General features: G+C 41.8%; 1 protein-coding gene across 4 annotated transcripts in view; it reads left to right on the top strand.

Annotated features, from left to right (window-relative positions):
• MID1 (midline 1) overlaps window positions 1–17,188 on the top strand; it is a 401,570-nt gene extending 384,382 nt beyond the window's left edge. For all 4 annotated transcript variants that reach the window (XM_070365608.1, XM_070365609.1, XM_070365606.1 and 1 more), the window contains exons 8-10: window positions 3,765–3,926; window positions 7,392–7,599; window positions 14,304–17,188. In XM_070365608.1, the coding sequence (XP_070221709.1) occupies window positions 3,765–3,926; window positions 7,392–7,599; window positions 14,304–14,652 (719 nt within the window). In that variant the 3' untranslated portion in view covers window positions 14,653–17,188. The remainder of the gene's footprint in view (window positions 1–3,764; window positions 3,927–7,391; window positions 7,600–14,303) is intronic.
• Window positions 17,189–17,628: the final 440 nt, after the last annotated feature.

The following is a 17,628-nucleotide window of genomic DNA, read 5'->3' as shown; positions in this document are numbered from 1 at the left end:
AATATTCATGAAGGTTTTTAGTCATATACCATTTGTATTCAGAAGAAGGAGGAGAGCATTCACTTCTTTCCAATCTGGTTGAAGAGACAAAGGGTGTTAGAAGCTGGTATGCAGTCTCTAAAGGGTGTCCATTGTTGCATAATGTTTTATACATAATGTTTTACTGTAAGATGACAGACAGTTGCTCTACAAGGCTCTGAAATCCCAAATGTAACTAGGATCTTGTAATGAGCACCATCATGTAGGGAGATGCTTCTGACCCATTGTGAATGAGAGAAAAAAAAGTACAAAACCACCTAACTAGACTGTTGCCATATGAACTAATTATCTTCCAAGTTCCACTGTTGTTTTACTGCTTCAGGCTGAATTGGAGAAGGTGAGTGTTGGCATCCCATCAAAGATGATTGCAAACGCCTTTAGAGAGAAGTACACGTTTTAGTTGGGATAGTTATGCGGGTGTTTCATAAAGTGATGAATAAAACCTGGTCATCAGTCCCGACACAGCGGGGTATCGAGGCAGAGAAGTCTGGTGCTTGGCGCCGTATGCAAGAAGTTAAGTGGTGCTGGCACTTGACCAACACCAGCAATGCAAGAATGGTGCGCTTGAGGCAGCCCACTTACTCCAGGCCCCACCAGAGAACGGTCGACATCGCTTTCTTGGCATTTATAATCAACTTCTCAATTATGACCTTGGCGATGGAGGTAAGCCTAAATTTTAAGAGTTAGCATTCATGAAAGCAGACTGTCCCAGGGTAAAGTTATCCAATCACATTTTACTACTCTATAAACATCTTGTTCTTTTAATATTCACAGAAAAAATTAGTGACCTCTTCAAAATAATCAGGATGGTCAGGGTCCCTTTTTAGTTTGGAAAGGGTTTCTGAAGCATTCAATCTTTTTGTTTTAGGTTAAGACTTCGGACTGTAAGCCAAGTTGCAGTTTGCCGCAATTTCAGACATCTGCTTTACAATGTTGCTGAAAGCATTCCCCCACCACATGAAACCCCGGCATCGGGGTTATACAGTGATGTAAAGTTTATTGAAACATTTTTACATTTGCTTTCTTTGACCACAATAGTCATTTTGCTGTGACATATGCAATTAAACAGGAACAGTGTAAATGCACTGACAATGATAGGATTCTCATTTGATTCTAGTGAATGCTGTTAATTGTTCGCTTGCATACCAGACTGCTATTGACAAAGGTCCAGGAATATGAGTGGGTTATCCTAGAACAGAAAAGCTCCTTCTTTCATTTTTTAATTTTTATTGAAGTATAGTTGATCTGCAGTTTGTGTTAGTTTCAGGTGAACAGCACAGTGATTCAGCTCTACATGTTTTTTTCAGATTCTTTTCCCTTACACGTTATTGTAAACTATTGAGTAGAGTTCCCTGTGCTCTATAATACGTCCTTGTTGATTACCTATTTTATATGTAGTAGTGTGTGTGTATGTCTGAGTTAATCCCAACTTCCTGATTTGTTCCTCACCATTCCCCTTTGATAACTTTAAGTTTGTTTTCTGTCTGTTGTTTTATTAGTATTGTAGTAGTATTATTAAGTATCTAAAGTGAGTTATTGGCTTTTTAGGACCCAGAGCTCAGAATCCAAAGGTGAGTTAGAGGTTTCTTAGGGCCCAGAGTTCAGAATTCAAAATGACCCTTCTTTGGTTGGATCAACATCTGCTGTTTGGTTGTGACACTTGCCTGAAGTGTTGAGATAGTTACCTCTATGTTCAGGGAAAATGAAAAAGAATCAAGAGAGATATGTAAGTGGGAGAGTCCCATGTTATTAAGCTATGTGTGGATGTGTACCTGGGCCTTATACAGGTGAGAAGTGGTATGAGAATGAGGGGGATGCTGGGGGTGAGGGGTGAATGGGGCCTTAGTTATTCTAGTACATCTCCAAACACCGACACACCACCCTCATCCTCTTGTCTGAGCCTCACATTACTTCCTTGCTTTATGGCAATTCTGTGAGATCTGGAAATGAAAAGAGTGAGAAATAATTCACAAGGTTTCTCATATATGTGAACATGTATGTTTATTTATTTAAAGACTCATTGAAGTGTGGCTGAAAATACTGTGTACCCCAGATGCATATCTTAGGGTGTGAATTTTCATAATTAACATAATTTTTCATAATTTTTAAGTTCTTCGGTGAGATTCATGAACAATGCCGAACTGAAAACTTGGAGATGGTATTTAGTAGGATTCAGAGACAGCTGTTGGGGTGTGAACATCTTGAACTGCTATGCTGATACTTGTGGGTTGGTATGGATATGCATTTGTGATTTCTTTGTACATTTCATTAGAAACTCAAAGAGGTAAGATGAAGTATGGTTAAGGTGTAAGTTGCCTCAAGATCAAAAGAACTAACCCTTTGACTTGCAAATCCCCTGAAAGGGAAGGAGGGGTGGCAAGTTGAGAAGCCCCTCAGGAAGTGGAAGGGCTCGGCCTTCTGAGAATTAGTGAAGGAAATTCACCAGAGTCAGGAAACAGCCATGACAGCCCAGTCACCAGGGGGCTGGGCAAAGGTTTGATTAGAGTGGAGATTGATGGGTGGAGAGGGGAGAGACGAGAGTCGGGCCCAGTACCAAAGAGATGTTTTCAGCATCAGCCACAGCTGCACAACAGAACAGCGTCCTTTTTCCTCATGTTCTTCCCAGCATCGTAAATCCGCAAACTGCTCCTCAAACCACATCCTGCAGCATGCAGCCAGAGCACTGGCCCTGCTCTGCTCTGGAACAAGCCATACTGGGGGATGCAGCTGGTCACAGCCCCTGGTGATGCTTTTGTCAGAGCGCCACTGGGCCCTGAGTTGCCTTTGGGTGCCACATGGCTCCAGGGTTCTTGTAGGAACACATGTCCTGAATCAATTACAACCACACTAGTACTGGGCCACAGACAAGCCCCATAATCGTTTTCTTAGCTCTCCTGTCCAAAGTTGGGCTGGTGTTGGCCAGTCTCTGCTGGTCTCAGTCCTGAACTGGCTGGGCCATTGAGCTGGTCCTTGTGTCTCTGCTCCCACTGGGATGAGCAGACTATCCAGAATGTTCTCCCCATGGTAGAGGCCCAAGAGGGCCACAGACTCTCAAGGGCTTGTGATGTCTCCTCTTGCCACTGGTGTATTGTCACTGCAGCCTTGTTCTCTTGGCCAGAGCAGGTCACATAGCCAAATCCAAAGCCACGAGGTAAAAGACAACATATCCCATCTCTTTAGAAGGAGTAGCCACAGAGTCACTTAGATACAGATCCTGGGTGGGGTGGAGAAGAAGAAGCAAAAAAATAGAACCTCCTACATCTCCATTAGTGAGGCCAATGTCTCATACCTGATCTGGGTCTGTTCTTACCCTCCGTGAGTCTCAAAATTGATGAGATCCAAGACTGAACAGTCATCATGATGCAAGTCAGGGGGAGGGATGTGTGGTCACTTGCTTTCTTTCCATCCCACAGCACCTAGTAACACATGACCAGGCACGGCACTTAAGATACTACTGCTCCCATCCACGTGGAACAGAATTTGCAAAACAGTCATCTTAGTTGGTCTTTCCACTTAGAGCACATGGTGAGAATATATAGTAATAAATATAGGTTGCTGTCCTTATTGTAGGCAGATACTGAGCACTCAAGTTGATTGGTGGGCACCTAAAGAAGTCACAAAGCTTTTCATTGCTTATCCCAATAACTGAAAATTCCACAACGTTAATATACAGATTTGCCCCATGCTTGCTCCAAAGAACTCACCACAGCTGCTTGGCTTTGCAGGTCTGTGCAACTCGGCCGATAGCTGGATGATCGTGCCCAACATCAAGCAGAACCACTACACGGTCCATGGGCTGCAGAGCGGCACCAAGTACATCTTCATTGTCAAGGCCATCAACCAGGCAGGCAGCCGCAGCAGTGAGCCTGGGAAGTTGAAGACGAACAGTACGTGCCGTGAACTCAGCAGAACTATCATCTCTAACCTGCTCTCCTTCCAGCTGCCCCTGGCCCCCTTCATTTCTCTTTTCTCTGTCCCAGGCATTGCTTACAACCTGAGACAGCAAGCAAAGAGCCAGCATAGAGTCAGGGTTCTTCCATCCAATCCTCTATACCAAGCCTGGCACAGAGCTAGGACTCTTTGTAAATTGCCAATGGTCTTCTTTTCCATATATGTGTGTGTGTGTGTGCACACTCAAGTTATGTCCGACTCTTTGTGACCCCATGAACTATAGCCTGCCAGGCTCCTCTGTCCATGGGATTTCCCAGGCAAGAATACTGGAGTGGCTTGCCATTTCTTCCTGCAGGGGATCTTCCCGCCCCAACAGCAGAATCTCAAATTACTAAGTCTTTCTTCAGGTAGCTTCTAGGTCTGTGATTCTCAGTCAGAAGTGATTGTGGTCCCCAGAAGAACACTAAGCCACATCTGGAGTCATCTCTGGTTGTTACAGCTGGGTGTTACTGGTGTCGAGTGGTTAGATGCCAGGGGTGATGGGAAACTCCCACTGTGTCCAGGATGGTCCCAACACCGAAGAGTGAACCGGGCTATGCGTACATGCATCTTATAACACTGTCATCTCCCGCTCTCTCTCTCTGCCCACATGTGTTTTATTTTATCCTCCTCTTCTTTCTCCACATCTTTTTGGTCTAGAAATATTATGCTATATAATATGGTATTTGTTTGCATAAGACCTCCCAGAAGAAAGTCGATTGGAGTATGTCAACATCACATCATGCTTTAGGGTTGCCAGCCAATCTATAGGAAATACATTTTAAGAAGAACCCTCATTTAACCCAATCTGTGATTTTAGTAGTCAAGTAACTTAATTTTACTCCACATATCTGTCCTTAAGACCCATACTCTTAAACATAAGCTAATTTCTCAAGGGTTCTGCTGGTAGAGAAGGAAATGTCTTTGGAGAATAAGGGGAAAAATGAATACATACTGGAAAAAACCTGTAACAGCGTATAGGAAACCCAAATGAACTTTTTGGCCAACCCAATACATACATTGAGGTTTATTCTGTAGAATGGATCTTTGAGGGTTCTTATTTGTACCTTATTGGTTTTACTAAAGATAATGTATTCATTTCATATGGACAGGTAATCTTGTACTTCTAGACATGCAATCATTGATCAGATGTTGTTAAATTATGTACAAGAGGTTGGTAAACTTTTTCTGTAATGTGCCAAATAGTAACTGTTCTGGGCTGTGCAGGTCAGATGATCTTGGTCACAGGTGTTCAACTCTGGTAGAAAAGCATGGCCTGGCCACGCTTCATTAAAACTTTATTGAAAGACACAGGCAGTGGGCTCAATATGGCCTGCGGGCTGTAGTTTGCCGAACTCTTAGGTATACAGATCTTACAATGCATTGAATTCTTTAGCCAAGTAAATGATTAATTTCTTCTGTGAACTAATCTATCCTCATTAAAGCAAAAGCTTTGAACCTAGACAGAGTAGGTCATAGTTTCCTTGAGAAACATATCCATGGCACAAGTAGAATTTGTTCCCTGTTGAGGCAGGGGGTTGGACCTAACACCAGATGGCAAGACCCTGCTCTGCGTATGTGTGGGTCGGGGTGGGAGCGACCCACACATGGATCCATCCATGGAACACGATGGATCTCACCATTATAAGGCCAGTCTTTTCAATGGCTGTGACCTGATCTTCCTCACTGGGAGAAGGGTAAGTATAACACAGCCTTCATCTTCAGTGATGGCTGTGCCTTTATGGAATTCCTTCCTAACCACCCATTAGGGTCCAGTTATTTTTAAGGCACATTCTATCATCACCTTTTTCTTTTTTTAAAATTTGATGGAAGTACAGATTTACAGTGTTGCATTAATTTCTGCTGTAAAGTGATTCAGTTGTACATGTAGATACATTCATTTTTCATATTTTCCATTATGGTTTATCACACCCTTTAAGCCAATCTATCTTCAGACTCTGTTTGTCTTAGCTGGTGTGATCATTCCTGAGGACTTTTTTTTTTTTTTACAAGCCAGGCCAAAATTTAAACTACACATAGACTTCAGTAGGTCTTACAGTCTTTGAGAATACCCCTGCCTGCTCAGCACTTGAGGATTTTCTCAGGTCCCCTTTTAGGTTTTCTTTGATATGAACAGAAATCTAAAAATGGGTCAGCAAACTACTGCCCATGGGCCAGATTCAGCTACCTGTTTTTGTGAATAAAGTTTTATTGGCACACAGCACTGCCCATCTGTTCACCTGTGTCTCTGGCTGCTGCCATGTTTCGACCACAGGGTTAAATAGCCCCAGAAGAAACCACATGGCCAGCATAGCTGAAAATAGGAAAATATCTGGCCTCTTACAGAAAAAGTATGCTGGTCCCTGATCTACAAGAAGGAATTTTAGAAGTGCCATTGTCATGTTTTTATCCAAGAGTGATACCCTTTGGCCTACCTGCATATGATGTAACACACACAACTGCTCCAGGTCTCTGGGTCAGTTTCTCAGCCAGCATCCTGTATTGCCATAGTCAGACTTAGCAGACTGTTTCTGGTGATTGTCTGAGCACTGTGCAGAAGCGGCCTTCCAATACAGCAGTGGAGTTTGAATATCATGGTATTTGCATCACATTGTAATCCGTTTCCTGCCTTTAAGTGTCTGGTACCCAATGTGGTTGAATGACAGGATGGCCCCCACACCAGTGTTGAATTTTCAGAGCAGTAACAGTTAATGAGAGGATGGATATTCAGGTGTGATTCGGCCAGAATTTTACAATGGTTCAATGTTCAAAACACAAAGACAAATAAATGAAATAGAGAGGACCTTATTATGTCTATAAAGGAACTTTTACGTCTATAAATGAACTTGGGACTCAAAAACCCAGGTAGGTAGTAACCTGCCACATTTTCCTCCTGATCTTATGGGCTGAAAAATAGCCCATTTGATCGTCATTTTAAGCTCATGAGAATACTGCTCTAATTTTGAACAATCTCAAAATAATATAAGCCATTAGAATGTTGTGAACATTAAAACCTGCAGTCTTGATGTGTTTGGTTTCTGAGGTCTATTGAGCATGAATTCATCTGAAGCCGACTGAACAGGGGAATGGTTGAAAATGAAGTCTTCGTTTTCTCCTCCCTTCCAGGATGATGTAGGCCAGCACATTAACTGTGCTGCTGGTGTGTAGCTGGGATGCCCAGCAAAGCTTGCACCACAGGCTCTGCTTGACCCTCACCCATGCTGTTGTTGAACAGTGAGGGAAGCAACCTTGCACCCACAGCTCAGAGCTGACTGACTGCGAGCTCTCGGAGGCAGGGACATGTTTGTCTGCACGATTTTACCGTCCTTTTTAAAGCTTATTCTGAAAATATGTTCTTGCTTAAGTTAAAATCCACAGTTCTTTTCATCTACCTTGTTTGTGTCTTGTAACCCTGCTTCTAGGCCAACCATTTAAACTGGACCCCAAATCTGCACATCGAAAGCTAAAGGTGTCCCATGATAACTTGACAGTAGAACGTGATGAGTCATCATCCAAAAAGAGCCACACGCCTGAGCGCTTCACCAGCCAAGGCAGCTATGGCGTAGCTGGAAACGTGTTCATTGATAGTGGCCGCCATTACTGGGAAGTGGTCATAAGCGGAAGCACATGGTAGGTACTTTGACTGAAATGTATTCTCTTTCACATTCTCCTCCACCGTAGATGATCACAAGATATTGAACATAAACCCCTGTGCTGCACAGCATGACCTTATTCCCCACCTTTTATACGCAGTACTTTGTATCTGCCAATCCCAAACTCCTAATTTAGCCCTCCTCTCTGCCCGCTTTGGTTATCACAAGTTTGTTTTTTGTGTCTGTGAGTCTGTCTGTTTTGTAAATAAGTCCGTTTGTGTCATATTTTAGATTCCACACAAAAGTGATATCATATGGTATTTGTCTGACTTACTCCGCTGAGTATGATCATCTCTGGGTCCATCCATTTTGCTGCAAGTGGCATTATTTCATTCTTTTTTATAGCTGAGTAGTATTCCATTGGGTGTATGTACCACATCTTCTTTATCCATTCAGCTGTTGATGGATATTGTCCTACAATTATTAAAAAAAAAAGCACACCTCATTCTATACTTTGTCAGACCATCAACCCAGCCCAAGGTCCATCTTGAAGAATAATATGCAAAAAAGCTTTATCAGGCAGCTGTTGTTATAGTAATGCTGCATAATAAACACCCCAAAACTCAGTAGCTTCAACCAACAATCACTTACTACTGTTCACTGACACTCACATCTCTGGGATAGCCGATCAAGGCTAATCTCAACTGGGCCTTGCTTTAAGCTGCAGGTTGGATCTAGGTCTGTTCCATGGGTTTCTTCATCCTGTTTAGACACGTGGGCTACTCAGGTCATGTCCTTCTTGAGGAATCTGAGAGTATAAACCCAACTACACAAGCACATTTCAAACCTCTGCTTGTATCATGTCTTACTAACTTCCCATTGGCCAAAGCCAGTCACACAGCCAGGCTCAAGGCCAGTGGTACAGGGAAGTATATTCCTCCCATGGAGTTGAGAGGAGAGAGTGAATATGTACTAAGCAATCATTTAATCTACCATTTGGCCAATAAGAAAAATAATTCATTTAACTCCATCCATTTTTTATGTGCAGCAAGACTTGAGCCCCAGTCCCTGTGAAAGCTAATATGCTAATACTGCCCTGTCATGCCTTAAAGCATGGGTCAGCCGACTACAGCCAAACCTGGCCCACTGTGTGTTCTTATAAATAAACTATTTATGGGAACACAGCCAGGTCCATTCTTTTCCATATTGTCTATGGCTACCTTTGAGCCACACAGCAGAGTTGATTAGGTAAGACAAAATTCTGTGGTCCACAAGGCCAAAATATTAGCTCTCTGGCCTTTACAGAGAAAATTCACCAATTCCTACTTTAATTCCTGCTCTTCATCACTGAAGTTAATTTCTGTTGCCTTGTATGTTTTGTGACTCTAAACTGGGCCCATCAGTGCTGGGGCGGAGCAGTGATCCTCGGCCGAGACTCATTTCAAAGTGTCCCTTAGATCCAGCCCAGTGACTTGAGCCCACTGAGTTCTCTAAGCCCAAGGGGTGGAGGTCAGGGCAGTGGACATGGGAATTGGTGAACTCTGCCAAGTTCACCTTACAAAACTGACCTTGCCCGTTCCACAGCCACAAACCGTACCTCCTACCCTGCCCTTCTGTCTCATAGATGCCCACTTAAATAGCTCCCTTTATGACCAATTATAATTTTTACTAACCAGCCTTTATCTGGCACAACTTTATGCCAGGCACTGGCATGAGCATTTTACAAATGGTAGTTCATTTATTGATCCTAACAGTCCCAGAAATGTAAGTACTAATACCTCATTTTACAGATGAGCTGACTGAGGCCCAAGGTGCACAGCTCATAGGTGCAATCAGGGTACAAGCTGTTAGCCAAAGGTCCACAAATGTTGTCTGTAAAGTGCCAGAGAGCCAGTATTTCTGGTTTGCAGGCCAGATGATTTTTTCCCAACTGGTCACCTCTACTGTTGTGGGGGAAAAGCAGCCATAGACCACACATTCATGAATGGGTGCAAATAAAACTTTATAAAACCAAGCAGAGGGCCAGATTTGGTAAAATGCTACAGCCACTATGGAAACCAGTATGGAATTTCCTTAAAAAAACTAATAAAAATAGAAGTACCACATGACCAGCAATCCCACCCCTGGGCATATATCCAGAGAAAAGCATGCTTTGAAAAAATACATGTACCCCAAAGTACACAGCAGTGCTATTCACAATAGCCAAGACATGGAAGCCACCTAAATGTCCATCAACAGAATAAAGAAGATATGGTATATATACACAATGGAATATTACTCAGCTATTAAAAAAAGAGTGAAACAATGCCATTCACAGCAGTATGAATGGACCTAGAGATGATCATAGTAACAGAAGTCAGAAAGACAAATACCACATGATAGCACTTATATGTGGAATCTAAAGTATGATACAAGTGAACTTATCTAAGAAGCAGAAACAGACTCAGGTGGAAAACAGGCTTATGGTTGCCAGGGAAGGAGGGGATGGGATGGACTGGGAGTTTGGGACTGGCAGATGCAAACTGTTACATATAGAATAAACAATAAGGTCCTATTGTATAGCATTGGGAACTGTATTCAATATCCTGTAATAATTAGTCATAAAAAGAATGAAATAATGCCATTTGCAGCAACATGGATGGACCTAGAGATTATCATACTAAGTGAAATCAGACAGAGAAAGACAAATATATGATATCACTTATACGTGGAGTCTAAAAAGATGATACAAGTGAACTATTTACAAAACAGAAATAGAGTCACATATATAGAAAACAAATTTATGGTTATCAGGGACAAAAGAGGGGAGGGTTAAATTGGGCAATTGGGATTAACACATACACATTATTTACTATATATAAAACAGACAACTAATAAAGACCTATGGTAGAGCACAGGGAACTCTACTCAATACTCTGTAATGACCTATATGGGAAAAGAGTCTAAAAAAGAGTGGATACGTGTAGGTGCTCAGTTGCTTCAGTCATGTCCAACTCTGTGCAACGCTATGGACCAGAGCCCACCAGTCTCCTGGGTCCATGGGATTCCCCAGGCAAGAATACTGGAGTGGGTTGACATGCCCTCCTCCAGAGGATCTTCCCAAGATATGTGTATTACGTATAACTGGTTCACTTTGTTGTACACCTGAAACTAACACAACATTGTCAAATCAGCTGCTCCAAGAGATTTTTTTTAAATATATCCTGTAATAAACCATAAAGGAAAAAACACTTTAAGGCTTACTGTGGTGTACTTAATAAGTGATAGTTGAATCTTTGCTTTAAAAAAAAAAACAAACCCTAAAACTGAAAACTGCCTAACTTGCAGATGATGAGTATGGTAACAGTATTTAGTTTTGAGATAAAGATGCTAAAACACTTATTTTACAAAAAAGAAACCTTTCACTTCAAGTCTATGCAAACAATGTAGTATGTCTAAGTCCTTTACAGTGTTGATACACATTCATAAGCTTGGGTGTTGTCTTTTTCCAAACGGTTTGCATATTAGCCAAGCAAGTAGGTTTTTTCCCCTCTTGTGACCCTCAAGGTTCTCTTTGCTCAGAACATCCCTACTTCAACATCCCTCTGAAGGACGAAAGACAGATCCTCCCCCTATATTTGGCTCTGGTCCAGGCTGGCATTTACAATGTGTAGCTGCACTGGGGCAAGATAAAAGCCCAAAGGAAAATACAGTGAATTTTTGCAGGTGCAAAAGAGCAAACATTTCTAGTTAATTAACGGGCTCTGTTAATCTGGGACAGAATCCAGTGTCTAAATAATTACAACCCCCTTAATAATTACTTATGATAAATGATACCTGATCATTATGATCTCATCCCCATTGACGAATGGTGTGGGGAATTCCACTACACCACTTCAGTTATACAAACACAGATCAGCATTACCTTGAAAACACCAGATGTCAAAACCAACCCGTGAGGCAGGGGGAAAATATTCTCACATTAATTGCCACGCTTCAGATCTTTACAAACTCGTGTCCGTTTCAGAAAATTGTCACGTAGAAAGTAGTTTAACATTTCCTGGGAGGTGTTAGCGAGGAAAGGGTGACCTTTACTATCAAATGCCTGTAATACTTTGATTTGCAACAGCTAATAATGCATGTATTTTCTTGTGAAGTATAGTGCTGACTTGAAATTTACTTGTATGTTATAATCCATGCTATGGGGCATGTTAACATTGCTCTGAGAAACATCATTTTATACTTTTTGAATTCTCTGAGTCTCACTGCATACCTTAATGGAACATTGCCTTCCGCCTGCACCTTTCAAGCTCACTGGAAATATGCACATAATTTTACAGATTAATGATAATATAATGGTATTTTCCATTGCTTAATGGACTAGACACGTAGTTATTTTCTTACTCTAATGCTGTTAATGTGCTCTTGGTATTTTAGGAAACGGTGTTAACTAAATGTGGGTTCATGCAAAGATTACAGGAACCCAACTTAAGGGGGAAGGGGCGAGATTCTAGATTTTGCTCATTTTAACCTTCTCTTGGTTTTCCCATTTGCTAAATGAAGTCAGTCATACTTGCCACAGCTACTCCATAGGGGGTTCAATTAAGGTTCAAATGGGAAAGGAATGTCAGAGTTCTTTACTAAAAAATAAAAATGGTGTACAAGCAGCAAGAAGGAAACAATACAGAAACGTGGCTATTTTGTGATGCAAATGCAAGTTTCAAATTATCTGAAAAGGGAAATGGTGTCTGCCAGGACAGATAGAACGTCTTGCAGGAAAATACTGAAAAGTGCAAAACAAAAACATTTCCAAAGTGTCTGTTAGGGTTCAGAGAAAAAGAAAAGTCTTTTTCTAGGTATACCAAGGAGAAAGAGAGCCAAGGCTTCTGGGAGCCCGCTACTCCTCTCCTGGAAGGCGGAAAGCTATTCACAGCCCAGAGGCAAGGTACACCCAGGAGTCTGCCCAGAAACTTCCACAGACCTCACGTGTGCTGTCTACTGTCTGGAAAACAGTGTTTTGCCTTCTCTTAGAACTTCTGGATCTTGTGCACGGATGTCAGTGGCAGAATCTGATCCGGACTCCATATTGGAAAGAGGATTCTGGGAAATGCAGCCCCAGGAGTGTCCCTAAAATGCTGAACAGAATTGACGAGGGTGAAGTGCAGAGGTTTGACAGCACACAGGCTGGTACCCTATGCTTGCCAGAGGATCAGTTCCATCCTCTCTTAATTCAGTCATGGTGTGTTTTCTTTTTTGAACACATCACTCTTTAAGTGATTATATTCTAAATCCAGCACATGATGTTTGAAAGAATGTCATTATGTCAAGACCAGTGCAGTTTTTCTCTCTACGGCAGGTAAGGTACCATATGTCAACATCCAGTTAGACTGGTTTCTACTATAACACGTTAAGAATTGAACTCTGAATCATTCACTATTTATTAAGAATGATGGGTTTTGCTTATCTTGTTGTTTAGTTGCTAAGTAGTGTCCAAGTCTTTTGCGGATACAGCCCACCAGGCTCCTCTGTCCATGGAGTTCTCCAGGCAAGAATACTGGGGTGGGTTGCCATTTCCTCCTTCAGGGGATCTTCCCGACCCAGGGATTGAACCCACATCTCCTGCATTAACAGGCATATTCTTTATCACTGGGAAGCCCTTGCTTATCATAATAGCTGAGAAATACTACATTATGGAGGCATGTTTCAGCAGGCTGAAAAGAGATTAAGAAGCTTAGAACACTGTAGAAAGAATTTAGAACTTTTTTTTGAGCAGTGACAGAACATTTAGATTAACTAGGATATCCATCAGCTCAGAGACATTCAGGATGTTTGTAAATACAGTAGGAAATAAAACCAAAAGGGCTCCTCTGGTGAGAAAAGGCATTAGGGAGTGTTGTTTAAGTCATGTGGCCTTTTAAATCACCCTCGGGTCAAATTCCTATTCTGGTAGTTATTAGTCATGTGTCATTGGGCAAAGATCATAAAATAACAATTACTGACTATTCTATGCCAGGTCTTAGGCCCAGGATCTTAAACACATATTCTTTTCTTAACTCCTCAAATTAACTCTGAGACACAATGACAATCATTGTCCCTGTGTTACAGATGAGAAAACTGAGGCTAGGAGATGACAAAGAACCTATCCCCATAAATGAAACTCATTTTCCATGCTTGCCTTGTGAAGTCATGGAAGATGACAGGCAAGATGTCAGTTGAAAAATTCAAAGAAGATCAGAAGATCTTTAGAAGGTCAGAAGAAGTCTAGGGCTGTGCTGTCCAAGATGGTAGCTATGGGCTACATGCAGCTCTTGAAACTAACTTGACTGTAATTAACTTAAAAGTGCAATTCCTCAGTCTCACCAGCCACAGTTCAAGTGCCCAATAGCTACATGCAGCTTGTGGCTACCATATTGAACAGAGCAGAACATGTCAGTCATTGCACAAAGTTCTACTGGATGCCACTGGTCTCATGAATCTACTGCATGGGTCTTCATGAATGTAAAAAAAAAAAAAAGACAGCCAAATACAAAGTTCTGATTCTCTCATAACATCCGCACTATAAACAGGAATTTGAGTCAATATAATGGCCCCTTTCTGCCAACTCTTATGTCCAGAAGGGAAGAAGATGGGGAAGAGGGGTCAGGGTTCTTGCCCAAGCTTTCACTAAAGAGGGAATAGGGATGACCAAGGATCACAGAAAGGATTTCATGTATGTGTGCAATGTGGCTCATGGTTCTTGTCATTGCTCTTTTGTGTCTGCAGGTATGCCATTGGCCTTGCATACAAGTCAGCCCCAAAGCACGAGTGGATTGGCAAGAACTCTGCTTCCTGGGCGCTGTGCCGCTGCCACAATACCTGGGTGGTAAGACACAACAGCAAGGAGATCCCCATCGAGCCAGCCCCCCACCTCCGGCGTGTCGGCATTCTGCTAGACTACGATAATGGCTCCATCGCTTTCTATGATGCCTTGAACTCCATCCACCTCTACACTTTCGACATCACATTCTCGCAGCCTGTGTGCCCCACCTTCACTGTGTGGAACAAATGTCTGACCATCATAACAGGCCTTCCCATCCCTGACCATCTAGACTGTACAGAGCAGCTGCCCTGAGCACGTGGAGCTGGTTTCTGGGGGATATAAAGGGTGGTGGCCACCATTTTGGGGACTGAGAAAGCACAGGCTTCCAGAATGTGGTTAAATCTCACAAAAAGCATCCAGAAATCAGCTAAGATAGAACTCCCAATGGGTGATTCCCCCCTTTCACTGTGTTTTGTATTAAGTACAGGCTTTAATAATTTCTTCACCCTGTTTTTGTATTTACAGGAAAATTTATAGATTATTTATATAGGAACATAACCGGGGATTACAACTCTTAGGAATTCTCTGGTTTTGCACATTAGGAGGCCTGTAAGTTTTATCAGTTCTTGACAACCTTTATTCTCAGCACAAGTCTCTGAGCTTGAGAAACAAGATCTTTTGTAGTTTTGTGTTTCTCCACCTTCTCACATCCTCTTTCCTACAGATCTCATGGCAGGTCCTGTCACCCCAACACTAACAATATGCCACTATTTTCAAACTAAAAAAAATAGTTTTGAACCTAGTAGGGAAGTAAGTGGGCTTTCTGACTTGGTTTCTTGTGAAGCATTCAGCGATGTCAGAAGGATTTATGGATCAAGTAGGATGGAGAGAGCAACAGAGAAGAGGGAAAGACTTGACTTGGGAGCCGGGGATCTGCTATTGCAAAACCTGTAATTACCCTTCCATGGTTGGTAGGATGATGCTGGGAGAACACGAACAATGAGATTGCAATTGAAAAAATTCACCTTGAATCCTACTGATGATTCAAAAATTCAGGCCGATTTGTGTTTTCTCTGAAGTGGGATTCTGTGTCATGATAGAAATCTATTTCCTTCTTCCTTTTACTAGTTTCTTTAGGCCTGTGAAGTTTCTTCAGTATGTTTACTAGCTGTCCTGTGTCCCACTCCCCCTGAATAATTTTTGTCACTGGGGCTGAGGAAATAAACATTTTCTGTCACAAATGGCAGCACCACTTTGGATAGATTTTGCTCTCTAGGACATCAACATATGGCCCCAACCACCAATACCACATCCAACCATAAGTCACCAAAAAACATTTGTATTTATGAGTTGGTAATGACAAGGGACATTGCATGAAGTACTCTTCTCTAGTATACGTGCTTCAAAAGTTATAATAAACAGACCTTTAAACACATCTCGAAAGATGTAGAAGTCCCTCTATATTCTAGTATAGTTAAATAGAGTTGTAAGAAAACAAACAAAAAAATCAAACTCACTATTCTCACTTTGGAACCTGCTAGTAGAACCTGCTAATGTCATGTCAGATACAATGCTCAGTGTGCTGACCTAAGACATTGGAGTGGTCCATGACATAAGGCTTTTTTGCCTTCCCTGGTGGCTCAGTGGTAAAGACTCCACCTGCGGTGTAGGAGACCCAGGTTCGATCCCTGGGTCAGGAAGATTCCCTGGAGAAGGGCATGGCAACCCATTCCAGTATTCTCGCCTAGAGAATCCCATGGACAGAGGAGCCTGGCGGGCTACAGTCCATGGGGTCACAAAGAGTCAGACATGACTAAGCAACTGACACTTTCACACTAAGCCATCCTAGGACTCAAACCAGGAATCTGGCAATGGTTCTACCTTGATGAAGGGCATGACATCTCTCAACCATTTCATTTGCTAAAATTTATCTGGGCTGCTGGGGTGGCCGTTTTGACAGACTGGGGGATTTAGACACTGTTTTATTGGTTTTGTTTTTGAGCAAATCAACGAATTGTTTCTTTGAAATTCGTTCACCGACCCACTGTTTCAGCATCGCATTATGTGATCATGAGTCTGGGTTTCAGGGGCAGCTTCCCCAGGGCTTCTGCCTCTACACTGGCAGATGCACTCCTTTTTCTTAACAGATAGATTCTATATATTTACTATATTATTTATACCCAGATGAATATTTTGATAGTGACTTAGAACAATTTCACATCTAAAAGATGGATGCCTCAATGGAAAAAAAATTACTCAGTCTCTGACAACTTAATGGAATTTTTTTCTTTTTACAATAGAAAAACAATGTGCATTAGGCTTCCCTGAATATACCAAAAGGGTTGGCTTAATAATTTTTACAAACTTTTTTGGTAGCTGAATAATGGATATTTTCATGCACTTTGTACACTAACAGGTTTTAAATAAAAGGGTCTAAAACTCAGCTTCTGAGATTTTTTAAATCATGGTCTCCAGGTACAATAAATGCTCCAGTTTGCCTTATGATGTTAATCTAAAGCATTTATGAGGACAATATTGCCACGAACTATAATGCTTTTTCAGTATAAAGTTACTACTCCAGTTTTCACTGCAAGCCATTTAGGTTATGTTTTGGCTATTTTTATAAGGACGAGGGATTATGTTAACATTTTGTTGTGGAAGTCTCACTCTTTGCTAACTTAAAAACATTGTGGATTGTAGCGATTACTATTTCCATGTTGTCATATTTACTGGAAAATATGTATATGATGAAAGGCCACAGTGTTTACTTTCATTACTGTAATGATGTAGACAAAATTTCCATGTGGATTTTTTTTTGAAAGTCTGAAAAATATATGCTATCAACATTTGTTGCAGTAGAATTCTTTAAAAGGATTGGGGGCACGGCATTTTGTTTTGAGATTCTTCCTTCACAGAAGGCATCACAATACAGGGGAAAAAGAGCTGGCAGTGCCAGTTAAATTAATACACAAAATTGATGCAACGCCAACCAAGGCTTCCAGGTCCAACGTCGTGGGTGTGTGAACACTGCTGGCACCATCTTGAAATGCTCAGTAATGCCTGGACGAGGGGTTCTTCATTTTCGTTTAGAACTGGGCCTCGCAAATTATGCAGCCAGTCCTCAAAACTGAACTCTGAAACATGGCACCTCTCTCCTGATGGATAGAAATGAAGAACCCCGAATCCACTGTCTAATTCAAGTAGGAATCGAGATGGGTTAAGATGGAGAGTGGACTTGGGTGAAGATTTTCTTTCTGGCTTTAAAAGAAAGTGACTTCAAAAACTGCA

The sequence above is a fragment of the Bos mutus genome, chromosome X (genome assembly GCF_027580195.1).
Source record: "Bos mutus isolate GX-2022 chromosome X, NWIPB_WYAK_1.1, whole genome shotgun sequence".
Classification (NCBI taxonomy): domain Eukaryota; kingdom Metazoa; phylum Chordata; class Mammalia; order Artiodactyla; family Bovidae; genus Bos; species Bos mutus.
Note: the sequence above shows the minus strand (reverse complement) of the source record. Positions and strands in the feature narration are given on the sequence as shown.